Source organism: Patagioenas fasciata, chromosome 18, assembly GCF_037038585.1.
Source record: "Patagioenas fasciata isolate bPatFas1 chromosome 18, bPatFas1.hap1, whole genome shotgun sequence".
In the NCBI taxonomy this organism is placed as follows: domain Eukaryota; kingdom Metazoa; phylum Chordata; class Aves; order Columbiformes; family Columbidae; genus Patagioenas; species Patagioenas fasciata.
In genome coordinates this window covers 11,575,992-11,594,552 of record NC_092537.1, presented here as the reverse complement: position 1 = coordinate 11,594,552, position 18,561 = coordinate 11,575,992, and the positions used below count along the sequence as shown (strand labels likewise).

The 18,561-nt window shown below is 46.7% G+C and overlaps 1 protein-coding gene across 2 annotated transcripts; it reads right to left on the bottom strand.

Moving 5' to 3' along the window:
* Positions 1-1,123: 1,123 nt before the first annotated feature.
* Positions 1,124-11,697, bottom strand: LOC139829355 (protein shisa-6-like). Of its 2 annotated transcripts, none has more exons than XM_071816541.1 (2): positions 11,550-11,697; positions 1,124-7,261 (listed from the first exon to the last, which is right to left on the bottom strand). In XM_071816541.1, exons 1-2 carry the CDS (start codon positions 11,689-11,691, stop codon positions 6,711-6,713), a joined length of 693 nt encoding a protein of 230 aa, XP_071672642.1. In that variant the 5' UTR covers positions 11,692-11,697; the 3' UTR covers positions 1,124-6,710. The 2 variants fall into 2 exon arrangements, with proteins under 2 accessions (XP_071672642.1, XP_071672643.1); XM_071816542.1 differs by having other exon boundaries at positions 11,577-11,697.
* Between the last annotated feature and the right edge of the window lie 6,864 nt (positions 11,698-18,561).

The following is an 18,561-nucleotide window of genomic DNA, read 5'->3' as shown; positions in this document are numbered from 1 at the left end:
AAACAAACAACAAAAAAACCCCAAGCAAACAAAAAAGACACAAAACCCCAACCCAACCAACCAACAAGCAAACAAAAAACAGAATCCCAGGCTGGTTGGGGCTGCAGATCCCCAGTCCAAGCCCTGCTCATGCAGGGTCACAGAGCAGATCACACAGGTGGGTCCAGGCGGGTTTCAATGTCTCCGAGAAGGAGACTCCACACCCGCTCTGGGCAGCCTGGGCCAGGCTCTGGCACCTCCCAGCAAACAAGTTTCTGCTCATGTTCAGATGGAGCCTCCTGTGTTTCAGTCTGTGCCCGTTGCCCCTCACCCTGGCGTTGGGCACCACTGAACAGAGTCTGGTCCATCCTCTGACAGCCACCCTGAGATATTGATCCCATTGATCAGATCCCTCTCAGCTTCTCTTCTCCAGCTCAACAGTCCCAGCTCTCTCAGTTTCTCGTCACAAGAAAGATGCTCCAGACCCCTCAGCATCTTCATACCCCACTACTGGACTCTCTCCAGTAATTCTTTGTCCTTCTTAAACTGGGGACCCAGAACTAGAGACAGTAGTAAGAAACCCCAGACTTGGAGCAATGAAAATGCAGTTTCACCCCCAATGGTCATGGTGGGGGCTGTTCAGTGAGGAACACTCTGGCCTCCTTGGCTCTTCTCATCTTTCAGAAGAATCATGAGGAACCTCCTCTGTGTGCTGTGCTGCCAGCAGCAAAAGCAAAGCCCCTGCTGAAACCCCCAGTGCTACAGGACATTTCACAAGCTCTGACTTTGCAATACAAAGCTTTCTAGATCAAGGATGCGTCGCGGTTTATGAACGCAAATTAAGGAAGGGCAATTTCAAAATAAAATCTTATACGTTTGCATGAGAAAATTTTACATCAAATACTGTTGTCTCTCTTCCCCCTATTATCTGTCATGATGATGAAATGCAGTAAATAAATATGTAAAAGTAATGACTCTTCCAGATCTTGTAGCATTCATATTAATAAGGGATATTTAACGACACACAGAGATATAGGTATCTACCTTTCAAACTCCGGTTACAAAGATTGGGAAGGATGCCAAGAAACTGGTATTTTCTTTTTTTTTTTTTTTTTCCCCAAAAAAGATATCAAAAAAGAAACAATTTATATGTTGAAATTGCCTTTATTTTTTAATCCATAAATATTTGTTACTGACAAAAGTGGAAAAATCCTTAGACTCTAAATTTTACTAAACTGATAATATTTTTGTTTACAGTACATACGGAATGTGCTTTTACAGGTAAGTATAACAACAAGAATAATACAGAGAAAAACAGTCAAATACTGCTCATCTTGAAGCTTGTTTAATGGTTAACCAAGAGTCTGTGCAAATTACAGATACAAATGTACTTCCTCTTCAGTACTACTGTATAATAAACATGGAATCCATAAACCGGGCTAAAGCACAAAAATATCCACTTAACCGCTCTTAGGAAATATTGTCCCCCAAACTAAAAATATTACAGTAAGAAGTGTCTTTCTCAGAGCCAAGAAATTCTCGCTACAAAAATGTCTAAGGGGTTTGCAGACGGGAGGTCGGGAGCCGCGAAGGATCATGGGTGGCACGGCGCGTGTCCCGGCAGCCGCGGTGGTGGCGTGGGGACCTCCCGGACGTCGCACGGCCATGGTGCAGGCACGGGACACCACTTGACTTGCCGCCGAGAGCAAAGATGTCTTGCAGATCTACGCTAACGTGCTCCAACGGGATGGTCCATCTCTCCCTTTGCCCCCGCACTGCCAGCGGGTGAAGCGCAGGTTGGTTTTCCCAAAAGGTTTCGGGGCTCGGTGGGGGAACCTCCTTGACAGCCACGAACCAGCTGAGAGGCTGGGAACGACACCTTCTACCGTCCGCTTACCCACATACAACACAGAGGTGGCTGTTCTTGAAGAAGCAGCCCCAACACATGCTTATTGCTAACAACACTTTTTAGGAAAATATTTAAGCCCCTTTCTCATGTATTTTCCCTACCAACTTTTCACTCATCTGAAATATATTTGAACAAGAAATCCATATTTGTTTAATATATTTCAGCAGAATTCCTCCTTCCAGACTAAACACTAAACCTGAAAAAAAAAAAAGCTAAGACAAGCTATTTCTCCACCACATGAACTGAGGATGGCAAACTGATCACAAATCAGAACACTTGCTTCAAATACAATTAAAATTACCCTGTTTCATAATGGTTTTGTTTGTTGTGGTGGAAGAAGATGAAGCCATCTTCCCAGCTACCAGGAACTAACTGTCTCTTCCAAAAACTTCATGCTAGGCTTTTGTAGGTTCCTGGTGGGAATGCTTCTGATAGACATAACAGAAATGTGCATGTGGGAAGCCCAGGTTCATGGGACCAGCTTTGCAGGCTACCAGAACAGGAGACAGGAATTAAACCTAGGCCAGGAAAGGAGGGCTCACTCCCAGGTAACTGTCCCTGGTTCTTCCCACCCGCCCACCCACCCCCTTCCCCAAGTAGCAGATCATCATTTATAAAAGGAACATTAAACATTGAAAAATATTTCATTTTTCCTTAAAACATGATTCACTGGCATTAGAAGACTTTTATGACAAAATTTCTGTTCCATATGGTGATCCGTGTGGTTCATTAAAAATATTTTCCCGTATTTCAAAGAGTGATTCAATATAGTTTGGAAGTGTAGATTGGTACAGGGTCAGTCATAACTTAATGATTGCGTTTTACAGGATGTATGTATATATATGTGTTTGTGTGTATATACATATACATACACGTATCTGTATTAATGAGAGAGATGTATAAAATCCAGTGCAGCTCAGTATTATGTGTTGCTGCTTGGGAAATCCAAATAATCATCAGTTTCTAGGAAATAATATAAACTCTTCTACATCACCCTTCCCCAGTCCCTGCACATGCACTCTGGGAACTGGCCGCTCCGCAGGTGGGTGTTTCCACCTGTGGGTTGGAGAAAAAGACAGATCAATTCTTCAGCGTATAATAGGTAATTCAAGGCAGATTATATGTTACTGTACAGAGGAATGTGAGTGCTTCCTGCTTCTCTCCTGAGCGCAGAATGTCACAGTGACTCACACATGAGGAGAAGAAAGCAGAGAGATCAAAGCGCAGGTAACAGCATCCCTAAGAGCTGTTGCCTGTGATGGCCCCTGCCCAGAAGGAGAGCGATGGGCAATCGGGAACTGCATTCCCCTGCCCCTGAACTCTCGTTCTGGACAGACATTCTGGTTTGCAACACATCAGACATGATGTTGCAGGACAATGGTGACAAACAATATTAATTAAAATGCTTTGCTGTTCTACAGTGTCTGTTGTGAGAGGGTCTCAAAGCACTTAGTAGACATCACGGTATGAACCCTCAGAATGCCTCTGCCCGATGGGAAAGTGTTACCATTATCATCACATGTTGACCATGGGGAACAAAACTGCTGGGGACCAGGCTGTGGATCATGACACCAGTCCCAGACCAAGTGATCTTTCAGTGACAAACTCTCCGAACGGGGAATAAGAAATTACATACGGACACCTGTGCATGCTGAAATGCCACTGTTCTAGCTGCCATCCCATTCCAGCATGCAAAGCAAACCATGGGAACACATGGTGCCCAGGAACAAATGGTGGTTGTCCAGGGCATGGTGTCTTCCCAGAGAGTTTTGCTGAAAATTGGCTGCAGTGGTGGCAGGGTCCCTGAAGAGATTTGACCTAGAAAGGCTTTTTGATGGTTCTTGTGGGACACATCTGCTTGAAACAGTTGAGTGGGTGGAAAAGCTGAGGAAATGGGGCTAAGATTTCTTTGGAGGATTATTGCCCAGCTAGGACAAGTTAGCAGAGGACCTGTGATATCTGTCAGTCAGAATAAGAAAAGGCTCTGAGATCAAATGGCCTGGACCTGTGCACAACATTTGTTACTTGAGTGAAAAATTTCCATATTTGCATCTAATCCAGCAGCTTCTTAGTTCACAAACAGAACATTCAGGTGAAGACTAGAGTTTGAGACACACGGCTATAGAAATGGAAAGAGAGGAGTGTTCACCTTCCCTTGGCCTCACATGGTCACTTCTGTTCCTCTGGCTCTGCCACCTTAACTCCTGGAGACTTTAGGGTGGACTCTCCTCTCCCACAGTGTTCACATCTCCCTGCTTGCAGAAGGGAAGATCTTGGCTTTTCCTGGACCAAGAGAGAATGGAAGAGCCCCAGAACCTCAGCAGGATCTGCCTCCCATCAGCCATGTGCGTTGCTCTTCTCTTCACAAGAGTCACAAACTTCGGTCTGTGGGAAGGTCACGAGAGGTGCTATTTTCACAGGGATTGTCCTCTGTGAAGACATATCCAGTGACTGAGCTGAGGAGCTTAGAGGTAGTCAGGGGAGAGAAGTGTCCATCAAGGGAAGGGGCCAGGAGATGAGGTGTGAGCCTTTTCTCTCTCATCTCTCCCATGCCACAAACCGCCACCTTGATCCACAGACAATTCTGGTTGTTGTCCAGAATGATTTTGCCCAATGCTGCATGGTAATGACCATCTGAACCACGGAGACTGATTTATTCCTTCCCAGCTCAGTTTCCATCAAACAAAGCCCCAGTACTTCTCACAGATGGAGTCCTTTCTGGACCCAGTCTCCATCAGGTGGAGCAGAAGGAAGCTCATGAACCAGGACAAGCAGCCCCAGGACAGGCTGGGAAAGAGAAAGGCCACATGGCCACCCCACTGAGGCCTGCCTCTGAATCCCACCAGAGGAAGACAACCTGCTCCTCCTGCCGACCCCGCACCAGAAAAACCTAGCGACACATCAGAAACCTCCGCACGAGACTCACGCTCACATGAGCCTATAATCGTTGTATGCTACAGGACCGACGTGTTGAGCTGGGAACGTCATTAAGGCCAGGAGGTGGGAGGTATTTGAGGGGAGGGAGAAGGGCAGAGCTAACTCAAATGAAATATTGTGAAGAGCCATGTAGGAAAAGACTCATTGTGGGAATGTAGGACACGAAGAGAGAAATATTGTATGGGAATGCATTTACAGCCCCAGGTCAGTCCCCATTTCACCCGGAGGAGGGAGCGCGCTTGCCGTTGGGATTGGCAGCATGGGGATGTGCATGCGGTGGGGCTTCGTGTGCACACCACGGACACTGAGTGCTGGAGAGTGTCCAGCACCAACAGTGACAGCACTGGGTCTGGCTGGCCTTCAAAACCCCTGAGACCCTTTCCTGGCTGCAGAAGTATGTTCTAGTGTGAGTTAATTCTACAGAATTTGATAGGAACACAAAAACAACGAAGAAAAGCCAAAACAAAATCAAACTCAACAAAGAAAAAAGCAAAGCCCGCTCTGGTTAGAAAACCAAAGAAAAAACCCTCACAAATTCTGGACCCACAAGTCTACATTTTAAAGATTTTACAAATATACAGTGTCTAATTAGTATTATATCAGATATACAACATGCCCATTTATTGTAATTATGATGGATATATAATTTATATGCATGAAATGTAACTGTCTTCATGGTTAGGACTTGGTACTCAGCGGAACTGGAATTTGCAAGGTTTTCTTGGGGGGCTATTACATGGAGAGGAAATAATGGAAAATTACCAACCTCCTTTTCAGTCGACACGACACCCTCAGCCTTCCGCTTCTGCTAAGGGCTAGAAAAAGATTTGCTACATATGGAGTTCTGGGTTGTAGCTGAAAGGAGGGAATATGTTCAGAAACAGGGGAACTGGGCCAGTGGAAAATGCTGTCAGCAAAATAAACTCCTGGGGAGAAATCCAGGCTCGGATAACCATGTGTATCCTTGCCTTGCAGAGGTCTCAGTGGAATCAGGACTTTCCCCAGCACAGGTCAGAAGAATTCTGGTGCTTTAGGTTCAGCAGTGGCAAGAAGCTGGAGGAAGAGAAACCCTATTCCTCCTTCCTATTTACATGTTGGAAACTCCAAGATACTAGAATGAGTGGAGAAAACGATCTAACAAGCATTTCAGCGTATTTGTGCTTATTGAACACATCAACCCCACTACGTCCTACACTGAGAGAGCAGGCGATTTGTAGGCACTAGTATATTTTTATCTTATGAGTATATTTAATATAAACTAAAACTTCATTTCTCAGCCAGGCTATTCTTGGCCCTAGATCTGCCAGTCCCCTAAGAAAGTCTGCCCTTGAATTTGCTCCAAGGGTGAGGAAGAACAGATGTGTGGGTGCTGGCTGATACCAAGCGGTCTGGAGGTGATTCCCAGCAGCCAGAAGCTTACCTACTTGCTATGGAAAGGCCAAAAACATGAGGGTTGGCATGAGGACCAAGAACAGGGCCCCTCCTGCCAGGATGGGGGGCTGCATTTCCTCCTCCCTGTCTTGGGCGACACAAGACTGCTTCTACTTGTAGCAACTGAAAAGTCCTAAGTTCATAAAAACAATGAGCTAATGCAGGTGAGCCCTTGGAAGGAGTCATCTATTACTGTGGCTTTCTTTGACAGAAACTGATGCACGTCAGGAAATTTCCTCTATTATCCCTCACTATCATCTGTTTGCTTGCTTGGGTTCTTCTTATGTCACCGATGAAGGGGTGGCTTTAAAAACAATGAGGTGGATGGGACTGTCAGAGAAGTCTTTTCAGACACTGAGTTATTAGAGGTTATCTTGGCCTATAAGGCCACTGCAGTATGGGGTGCTGTGACCACCCCGGTCCCTAATGAGTATCTACAATGCACAAGGTCATATCAAACAGTCACCTCTGTTTTGCTCGCTGTGCGGTAGTGATGGTGGTGTCCTGGAATATAATGCAGTTGTTCTACCGTGTTGTGCCGTCGGGAGGCAAACGCTTGGCGCTTGGCAGAGGTCGGGTTCATACCTAAGGTATTGTACAAGTTATTTGAGGCACTAGGATGGGAGTGCATTTTTGTCATCCTGTAGCGATCCAAGACGGGTGTTGATACAAAGACGTCTGTGTGTGACAATGCCCGTGACATAGACTGGTCGGGGTACCCCGACCGCTCCGGGGAGAGCAGGGGGTCTTGGGAGTGGAGGCGCTCGGCGGACAGCAGCTGCTCGTCTGAGAGGATCCGTTCATAGGACATGCTAAACTCCTCGGGCATGATCCTCTCAGGAGACAGCACCCTGTCCTGGGACATGGCCCTGATGGGACGGCGGGGCCTGTCCCTGTGGTTGGTTTGTTGAGACATTTTGATGACGTTGATAGGGAGCGTGCCCCGGGCTGCCAGGTCAGGCAGATGTCTCCTCCTCATGTAGTATTCATCAGCCTCTTTGTCAGCTGTGGGAAAGGAAAGGAAACAGTCAGAAATGTCAGAGCGTTGTCCCGGGGGGTGAAAAGGGGCTGTGTAGAGCACACAGCTTTGGAGTGGCCTCCTGGTGAGACCAGCAGCTGGACTTGGGCATGGACATACACATCAGGGTGCTGTCTGCCGAGAGACACCAGCCCTGTGTGGGTTGTGTCGCCATGGGCTTATGGCAGAGCTATAAATTGCACACAGACAGGTATGAGTCCCTGTGCAATGCATCACACCTCACACCATGACACAACAGATCTCATATACTGTTGAGTCCAGACTGTGGTTTCACATGATTTACACAAACGACGGGTTATGGAGAAAGTATTTAATATCACCTTCACAATACACATACAAAGAAAGTACAGGGATAAAAAGAGCAAAACCTCTGCTGCAAGACAGTCTGGGCAATCATGAGGTGGGTCCCGCTTCCAGTCCCTAGAGTCTCTGTAGGCATTCAACAATAGTTAAACATGATGTGGAGATCTCCTATTTCCTCTGACGTAGCCATAAATCTGTAGGTTTTATGTACCACATTGGCTGAAAAATGAAGACAACTGGCTGGCTGTCCCAGGAGCCAGAGTGCTTTTGGAGAAACCTTATGGTACATGATTGGTGCTAACATCCCCGAACTTTGCTCACAAGACAGCGGTTGCACATTGGTGCCTTCAGGTTCCAGTCAAACACGAGTGCTGCAAGCATCCTGTGCTGGATGGTCCCACTCACTAACTCCCTCGTCTCCTCTCCCACACATCCAGCACTCTCTTCAGTGCCGCCCGGGCCCCACTTCTCATAGTCCTGTGAAGAGTGCACATAACCCAGAGGATCTGTAAGAAGGATGGTCGATCCCCTTGTCTCGGCATCCAAAAGTACAAGTTCAGAATGCGTGTGCTGAAATTCACAGCCTGTTGGCTCCCCTGCTGCTGCCAACCCCTTCTTTACAGCCTACACACCACTGAGGTGTGGGGATCACCCCAATCTCTCCTGTACTGACATGCTTGTTGCTGATGGGATTTGCTCTCCAGAGTGTATATTGTAGGAATGAGTCTTTTTTTGAAATCACAAACTTATTGGAAGAGCATCTCATCGCCAGTATCAGACTGCAGCTTCTCTGGCCTCAAACTCTTGTGTCTATAAAATCACCTGCTAGGAAGCCTATGAAGGACAGAGGAAACTGCATATGGCCACAGTACTTTTAGAAATGTTTATTCCATAATCATAGATAGACTTGCCCACACGTGGCATACACAGACTTGATATTGATGTTTGAGGTTGACACTTGGTCTCTGCTCTGAGAAGTTCCACTGGATTTGCCCAAGTGACTCAAAATACATGTAATTAAAGCAGAGAACATCCCAAATGGAGAAGTGCTTGGATGCTCACATTTGGCTGTGGTAATTGCCAGCGGGAGCTAAACCAGCTTATGTCAGATTTACTGTGGTCTGAGTCTGCTCGAGAGGTGGCAGATTCAGCTGATTAAAAGTGGTTTGATATTGTTCCTTGCTAATTTATAATTAAAAAATGCAGCATGCTCTGCACTTTTAAAAGTTTTGCCAATTAGGAACATGAAAAATAAGCTTCTCTTCCCTCCTCCATCCCTGCAAACAGTGTAGAAGTTTGCACAGCCTTTTGCTGGCAGTGGCTAAACCAGTCAGGGCACCAATTTCAACGCTGTTTCTAGGTTCATTCAGGCCACCTCCTCCCACGATGCTGAGAGATGTGTAGATATTGGCACATGTATCACATATGTGCCTTTGTGCCGAGGAGAAGCTCAGCACAGCTCTGTAACTGCAATATTTCTGCTCCCGAGGAAAGCAATGAAATGAATACAGCCCCAGGCTGTTGGGATTGGAGACACCAGGGGCTTCATCCACACGTGGGAGTGGGAACTGTGGACATTTGGTTGCTAAAATCAAAATGTCTCCAGGGCCTGAAACCATCCAGTCTGATTCATCTCGTCCTCATTGCACGGGCGGGCTCACTGGGACAGCGAGGGTCTGATACTGCTACCCCTTATCTTTGTATTGACGCTCCTATGATAACTGACATTTGTAATTTTAGCCAAAATGAAACTAAAATCAAATATGTTTCTCCCTCATGGGCATACTTAAAAGTTCAAAAAAGTGTCCTAAGTGGATTCCAAAAGGCCAGAAATGATGAGCAGACAGAAAGAAATCACTAATGTATTGATTGACAGATTTTTTTCTCTAAGTCAATCTCATACTTGTGGGGCTTCACTCATGCTTTAAAAAAATTGGAAGTAGAATTACTTGAAATCACATAATATGGGCATTTTTCATTCATTTTTGTTTGTTTGTTTGGGTTTTTTCCTTATTTTTAACCACCCTTTCGCTCCTCCTTTGGTAGTTTCTAAAAACATTGATCAGGGTTTGTTACCGAACTTCAGCAGTGTTCGAGTGCTCCATCTAACGTGACTTTAGGATGAGCCTATTTGCCCTCAGGCAGCTTTTCTGGTGTTTTCCCCATTTGGAGGCAGAGCATCAAATGAATCCATTTACTCCCACATCTCACCTCAATGTTTCTAAGCTGCTACTGCAGAAAGGCAGAGCACAGTTCAGTGACACCGTAATTAGGGAAACGAGGTACATTTTTGCTGTTTTGGGAAGAGACTGTGGAACAGCCAAGGGTATTTTTATTCCCACGGTTGTATGTTACAATGGTTAAAAAATGTGCCTACGTGTAGGCATGTAAGGCCATCCTAGTAATTTATTTGGTTTTCTTTCTCTGCAGTTCCAGTGTGTTTCTTCATTGGGCTTGTCTCTCCTGTTTTAATGGGCTTTAGCATTTTCAAACTGCCCAGTCATTTGTGATGATTCTTTAGCCAACACCAAGTGGTTTAATAAGCCTGGAAATATTCACTTCCTTCCTGACTGACCTTTCTCACTTAGCTGGAAGCAGAAATTCCCTGGAGCGCTCGGCAGAACAGAATTAATACCACTGCTCTTGTTCAGATGTGTGTCCCACACCCACCCACCCACCAGTGCTTTGGCGCAGGGCTTCCCACAGAGGTGGCACCTGCCCGTCAGAGATCTCCACACCTGGCTTCTCAGGCAGCAAACCCATATGGGTTTCCCATTGGCTGTGCCTTCAGGTTCTACAGAGGGATTTAGGCTCTGCAGAGGGATCTGGACAGGCTGGATCATTGGGCTGAGGTCAGTTGTACGAGGTTCAACAAGACCAAGTGCCAGGTCCTGCACTTGGGTCACAACAAACCCATGAATGCTACAGGCTCAGGGAAGAGCGGCTGGAAAGCTGCCTGGTAGAAAGGGATCTGGGGGTGCTGGTCAACAGTGGCTGAACATGAACCAGCATGTGCCCAGGTGGCCAAGAGGCCACCAGCATCCTGGCTGGTACCAGCACTGGTGTGGCCAGCAGGCCCAGGGCAGTGACCGTCCCTGTGCTGGGACCTGGGGAGCTATTACAAGTGCAAACATCTAAGTTATTTCTCTAAATCAAGCAGTGTGATACATGGCTGCATCCAGAAAATGCTCACAGAAGCATACATACTACAAACCTATTTTCAGTCTGGAGAGAGCATTTGACCACACGAATATCACTTATTTCGTAATCCCACCAAAGCTGAAGAGTTTGCCATCAGCAAATGTGTTGGGCTGGAGCATTATGGGAAAGCTGGCAGAGCAAAGCAATACATAAAACAGCAAGGAAGAACAGATAGTAACTAGTGTGACCAGGGTAGTGAGCAGTGTGCTGAAGCATCAGAGAGGCACCACGGATCAGTGATCGGCATGGGTCAGGACCAGATCCGGACACATGCACCACGAGACACGGCAGATCCCAGCACTGCTCGGGGCAGGCACATGTCCTCCGACTGAAATAGATGCTCCCAACAATTTCAGCAGTTTTCTGTTGGCCTCAATTTGTCAACTGGGTCCAGCTGCCCCCACGGACACTGAGGTATCTGCCCTGGGTGTGCCGAGGTGAGCTCAGCCAGCTTGGCTCATCTCAGCTCACCTCGGCAGAAGGAAAAAGGAGATATGAGGTGGAGTAGTGGGACGCAGCACAGCAAAGAGGTGTCAGTAAACAAATAACCACATGTGCTCCCACAGTAATGAAGTAACTCTTCCTCTATACTCTTCCTTGATGGGAAGCGACAGCCAAAAGAATCATTACCACAGATGCCAACTTGGGTGGTACAATGACAGAGGGAAGAAGGTTACTGACTTAACATTGTGCCCACTGTGGCTTACAAGCAAATGAGATACAAAGGAAATGAAATGATCTGACACCTACTTAGTCTTTTCAGAGAAGAATATTTACTTGAGTTTGTCTTGACAGCAGACTCATAGGATGGTGGGAGGTGAGAGAGGTTCTGGAAGGACCGGGAGAAAGACAGATCATAGGGTTCAGTGGCAGAAGTAAGGATGTTGTTCATTCGTGGCTTGTCTGAAAAACAAACAAACAAACAAACAAAGAGAGAAAGGCATGTCTACAGTGAGCATCAAACTGAGGTGAGACAGGCAAGCCATTCCTACAGTCTACAACAGGAAGAAGAGTTGCATCATGTTGGACATGTTGAAGCAAAGCTAGAAGAGTGAAGCTTGCAGGGGTGATGGGACTGAGTTAGCTGAGTCAAAAGGCCAGGGAGGTGGCCAGTTCAGGTATAGTCTGAAAAGTAAATCAGAGGGCTAAATTTTCTGATACAGCTGAGGAGCAGCAGATGCCCGAGCCTTGGGTTCACACATCCCTTCTGTGCACGCCTCTGAAGTGTGCTCATGGAGAGCAAAGCAACATGTGCTCAGTCTGCACTCGTGTGCCTCAGGACCCCTCTTACCTCCTTTGAACGATGGACTCGTTGAGATCAAAGCACAGATTCTGCACAAAAGTAACAGAGCAGTAGGAGAATTTCACCTTGTCAAATGTGTTGTCTTTATGCAGTGTCCAAACATTTGCTAACAGCTTCTCCTATCTCAAAATTCATAACAAAATCCACCCAAGCAGAATGCAGATATTCCAGCAGACATTTTTCTAGACCTGAATCACAAAGTCAGCTCTTTAGCAAGAGTCAGGCCATTTCGTCCCCTGTTGCCTTTCTCCTGCGTGGAGTCCTGTTTGCATTAGACAGCAGAACATCTTCCCCCTCTCCAAGTGTTCACATTTCACTGCGTCTTTGGTGCTCCCTGTTGCCTAGAAATGGACCCAGCAGTTCCCAAACGTGTCTGCACGTGGGCATGTAGAGCTGCTTCCACAACTTTTCTCCCACTGTGACTTACCCTAGATATTTTAAACCTTCTGTCATCTACCCCTCACATTGTACAACTTCTTCTCAAAGACAGGCAGGGACATTCTTGTCTTCTGACATAAACCTGCTCAAGATTTCCCAAAACCAGCACTCCTGTGCAGCTCTCAGCCCAGTAACTTGCCCAGTGCTCTATGGGACCTGAGCCATTTGGGGTGTGACAGGGTATCTGAGACACAAAGAGCTGGAACAAGTGATGTGGGACCTGTCAGAGACTTGATTCCACTCATTTTTAAACACTTGAATTACAACCACCATGTCAAGAAAGCCCACACTTGCTCCTTCCTGCCCCTGTCGTCACTGATTCCATGCACTCTGCTGCTCCATGAGCCTCCCCACCATGATGCTTCCCGCAGAACAAGCCACAGCAATGTCCTCTTCCCCCACTATGACCAGGGTATGACCATGAGTAGAACAGCTGCCCCTCTCCTTGAGCACCTCCTGGCACCAGCATGGGGTCCCCCATGCTGTGTGGTCCCCATCGCTGCCAGCACAGCCGGCTGAGGGGTGACACTGCCCAGCCAGGAGCAGGGACCGGCTCGGTTCAACCAGCACCTCCCCTGGGCTCAGGGTCTGACCGCCGAGTCAGCCGCCCACAGAGCAGGAACAGCCCCGCACTCCACAGAGTGGCATTTTTTTCCCCAGTTCTGAGAAATTATGAGACACTTTCTTACAGATTTTAACAATGGTGAAAATTTCCTCTAAACAATGCAATAACCATCTTGGTTAATAAACTGTTCTTTCCTATTTCATATTTATGTCTCCGCACTCCTCAAATAGGGTTATTGTCTGGGTAAAAGAACATAGCCCCAAGTGAGCATATAGTTAATGTGTCATCTCTCTGAGAACATTATTTTCTTGCTGATGACTTCAATCCATGCCTAATAGACTGAATGCAGGATTAGGAAGTGCATGATATTCATCAGCGCACTGGAAACAATTGATTAGATATTATCCAGTAAACAGAGACCATATCAGCATTGAAACTGTGTCCCCACTCGTATTTGTGCTTGTGTGGTAAGGACCCTGGGGTAACATCTCTTTGCAAATTTCTCAGCCAGAACCTGTATCTAATCTCCATTTTGCATGGAGGATTGGACATGCTGAAATAAGCCCAGTCATATGTATGGAATTTGTGTTCAGTGCCAAAGCGGGAACATTAATTGACTGTTTGCATGAGGTGTGTGAAATTAAGTGCCACACATTTATCTGATGGGCTTGTGCAGAATCAGTACACCTTCTCACTGCTTTTTCCATCCAGTCAGTCAGGAACAGACCATGATGATTTTGGTAAATGAGAAGTCACCTTGAAATCCACTGCCCATCATTCAGCACAATAACGGATAAACAGAAATTACCCAATATCATTTCAGATGTCTTTTTCATAATATACTTTGATAGTGAGATCAGAGAACTGAGAGGCTTGAGTAAGGAGAAATATCTTGTACAATTTACATTTTGGGACCAGTTCAGGAGAATTTTCCTCGTAGTTCTTCATTCCTGCAATGTATTTGAGTTATGCTTTTATCTGGTCTGTCTTCTTTTTGTTTGTGGCGTTTATTGACTCCTGTGGAAGATGCAGGACACAATTCATTAACAAGATGTCAATAAAAAGGTTGTGTGCTGCTCTGTTTTCCAGCATTCCCACTCATTTCAGTCCAGCTCTACATTCTGCACAGTGGGAGATGAGCACTGCAAAATGGACCATGTCCCCCGGTTACTAGGATTAGCTTTGGAAGCCGCTAACAGTCCACATTTACCTCGCCACCATCCTGCAACCCTGTGCCATTTTATACCTCTATGATACCTCATGCATTCTGGGCACTATTTGCAAAGTTATTTGAAGAGGAATGGAGGAAATGAAGCTCACCCAGAGCAGAGCACATGCAGCAGATACGGAAACATCATCCAGCAAAGCAAGCACACCTTTTTACAGCCAGTGCAACATCTTAAAATTCTGCCAGCGTCTCTCTGATTAATTGAGCAGGAGAGGGCTCCACTCCGCAGCATTTCCTATCTCCCGAGCATCAGCGGTTTCACGGTTCTCCAACCGAGTGCTGTGTTGCTCTGGCCACGGGCAGGGCTGGTGGCTTGTGGCACAGCACTGCCAAGAACTCACCACGCTGCACACTGTTGACATGATAAGCTCGGGAAGGGAGCAGGCATCTCTGTGGAGAAAGACTCATCCTTTGCAGCTCTAATGTCTCTCCTTGGACACCTACCAAGCAAGAACCGTGCACTTCTTCTGCTTCATGAGCCAGAATTGTTGGGCCAGTCCAAACACTGCTATATGAACCAGTGAAATCATGGGCCAAGCTCAGAAAGGCTGCCCTGCTCCATTTGGACCAAACTCTTGCATGAAGATTGAAGAAGGTGGTGCCATGGGGTGGAGAGCTCTGCACCTGAGGAACCAGAGCACTGCCTGCCCTCATGGGCAGCCAGAGGAACGTTTCCAACCACCACCTTCTCAGGACATAAGGCCGGTGGCCGGCATGGCACCCCCATGAATGTTGGGGCCTGCAGAACTTCACCCTGTGCACTGGCGACTGCGGTTACAGCTGGTCTCTGGATGGACACACGGATTAACTCCTCTGCTTTGTGCAGGCACTCGCCTGCTTTGGAATCTACGAAGGAAAGAAAGTAATTTAAAGTGGAGGGAGAGTCTCAATTCACCGTCAGCGCTTTGCAAACTTTCTGCAAGCACCAGGCTCAGAAGCAGCCTCAGGATTACTGAAGTTGGCGGCTCGTGTTGTGGAGATGAGATCTGAAGTCTTCTCGGTGTGTCTTGTTCTTGGAAGACAGCTTATGTTTCAAAGTGTGTTTACATGAGGCACAGAACCTTTAATGTACAAGGACAGGAGCTGACGACACCCAAGACAGAACCAGTGAATATATGCAAAGTTTTAAACAAAGCTCGAGTGGCAAAAGAGATGTGCTCCATATTAGCATATGAGTCTGCACATATGTTGTGTGAATTTTGCAAGACATTTCAACAGATGCCTTTTAAAACATTCACCCAGAAAAGCAAACAATGTCACCTAGGAGAAACTGATAGAACCGAGCCTTCTGCTGCTCAGCCGCAGCTCGGTGCAGCTCGGTGCAGCTCCAGCCCTCTGTCACAGTGCACACCGCCTTCTGCTCAGCCATTTGAAGGACCAGACACAACGTCTCCTCTGATCCCGATGCGAGCTCCTACAAAGGACCACATTCCGCAGGAAAATCTGGTTGTAGTTGATGACGTTTGGTAGCCTTCTGTGCCAATACTTAGCACCTCCTGAGCCATCCTGGAAGTGACGCGCTGTTACACCAGGCAAAGAACTGATATTCACAGACTCAAATTAAAATTTATAACATAAATCTTCAGTGTTTGGGGGGTGAAGTATCTGTGTTTTCACACTTAGGTTTTTATGCTACAAACACTGATATTAATAGTCCTTTGCATCTCTCATGAAGAATCTCAAAGAGTTTTATACATTTGCAGGTCAGATTCTCTGTGGTGTAAATCAGCAGCTCTCCAGTGAACAGCTGCCCTCATTTATATCAGATGGAGATGGGGGGTTTTCAATGCAGTTAGTGATAAAAAACCTCTGCGTATCAGTATGATGCTGGGATTAGGTCTTTCCGGGCTCCTGTCTGAGAACAGAACAGAAATCTGAAGGGGTAAGATGCAAAGAGGATGAGGCACAGCAGCACGTTGCAAGGTGATGCCCTAAATGCTCTAATATACACATGCAGCATAATAATATACTTGAATTGTATCACCCAGGAGCTATTGACATGAAGATGCTTCTGAGTACACAAAGCGCTTAACTGCACGTAGCACAGTCACACACTACAACACGGGATGAGAGGAATAATGTTGCCAATTAAAATCAAAGGAAAAAAATACAGAAAGTAGTATTGCACTTAGCAATCACAGCGAAAGATAGATTAACTTCTCCTTGGGTTAGCTGCCTTTCCATGGGATGTAGAAAACACACGGCTCTGGCACCAGCATGCGGAATTGCGCAGAACCGGGACGAGGACTAATTTGTGTTGAACTTGAGACTGTGTGATGGAAAACCTTCAGCGCGTTAACTCCTTCCACCCCTGCGAGCGTCTCGTGCTGGAAGCTGCCCAACACATGGAGGGGAAGCTGTTTCAAAAAGGAAAATGAACCAGCCTGTTTCATCCTGGCACCAAACAAGCAAGGTGAGCAAGCCAAAACTAGCTGAGAGACACGAATCGTCCACCCTGAATGGGCTGGGTGACTGTCCCCCTCCAGCTCTTTGGGACCAGGGTGAGGCACAAGCCCCCCAGACAGGCTGAAGATGGGGCAGGGACCACACAATGTTCTGGTGGAACCATAGTGAGCTCCACAACAAGAGCACTTCTGGTAACGCAAATGCCAAAAACCCCCTTCCTATCAGCAGTTTCACAGGCTCTGACTTTCATGGTGCTGTGATTTTGCCTCTTGAAATTTTGCTCTTTTTCACCAGTCTCACATGCGCCAGGGATAAAGATGCTGCTTCCCTTTGCTTACGGGTCAAGATCTGCTTCTGCAAGAGGAACCTGAGGCCAGTGTCAGAGCTTTTCTGCCCTTTGCTTCACACCAGCATTGCCACAGAGAGAATCTCCTCGGGTTCCTCATGGCATGAGGCTGAAGACACAGTTACACAGCTGTGGTTTACTCCACAAGCCTCAGCTTTTTATTTATGATAGTCACTTGCTGGGTGCAGCATGGGCCACGCCATGGGTGGCATAAGAGTATTAATCTGCAAATTAAGGCCTCCATAATCAGCAGAGTGGTTAACCCCGGAGCTGGGAGGCTATTTTAGCCCTGCCATAGTAAGGCCTTGAGAAAAGCGATTTCTTTGTCCAAACACACGACATATTTAGTCTAAAAAGCAGACCAATTGTTTCAATACTGAGTACTTTAAAGGGAGGTACCATTGAAGTCATTAATCTGCTCTCAGCCCCAGAGTTGTTCACTAAAGAAAGGTCGGTGCATGGCAACAAGTGACAGCACTGGATTCCACCCGTGGCCCCAGCAAACCCTGCGCACAGGGTCTCAGCACCCAGGGACATCATCTGCGAGTTCTCACGTCAAGACAGGTAAATAGCGATGCCGATTCTCTGACGACTTCGCTCCAATCTGCTTTGTAATTGCGGAACTGGAGCTGTATCGCAACACAGCAGTTTGTGTGCCTTGCTTTGCAAAGTGGGGGCGTAAAGCAGCTGAACTATCAACGGGCACCCCCGTCACAAATGGCAACTTGTACACGTGAAAAATCTGGCTTTATGTTGTCCAGTCTGGTTCATCTCTCCCCACTTTCACTGAACCCCTGCTGCTCCGCAGAAAGAGCCGTGAACATAATGTGTCTGTTTGTTCTGTAGGTTATATTCTGGAGGTCTGATTATCTTCTAATTTCCTCCCATATATTTCTACTGGGGATAAATCTAATTTAAACACTCCTTAATTGTTATAATTTTGTAAACAGTGTCTTAAACACAACAGACACAAAACTCCCAACAAATTGCTGGAGGAGATGTGACAGTATAGGGAATAATTTTCATATCTTCTGGGATTGTCCCAAATTGAAGCTTCTGGTCTGATGTTAGAAAACTGATGCAAGAAATATATCCCCCAAAGCCCTGTTACTGTGTGGGAAGGAAGATGGCCTGGATTTCTGAAATGGAGAAAAAGGAAGGAAGGAAGGAAGGAAGGAAGGAAGGAAGGAAGGAAGGAAGGAAGGAAGGAAGGAAGGAAGGAAGGAAGGAAGGAAGGAAGGAAGGAAGGAAGGAAGGAAGGAAGGAAGGGAGGAAGGAAGGGAGGAAGGAAGGGAGGAAGGAAGGGAGGAAGGAAGGGAGGAAGGAAGGGAGGAAGGAAGGGAGGAAGGAAGGGAGGAAGGAAGGGAGGAAGGAAGGGAGGAAGGAAGGGAGGAAGGAAGGAAGGAAGGAAGGAAGGAAGGAAGGAAGGAAGGAAGGAAGGAAGGAAGGAAGGAAGGAAGGAAGGAAGGAAGGAAG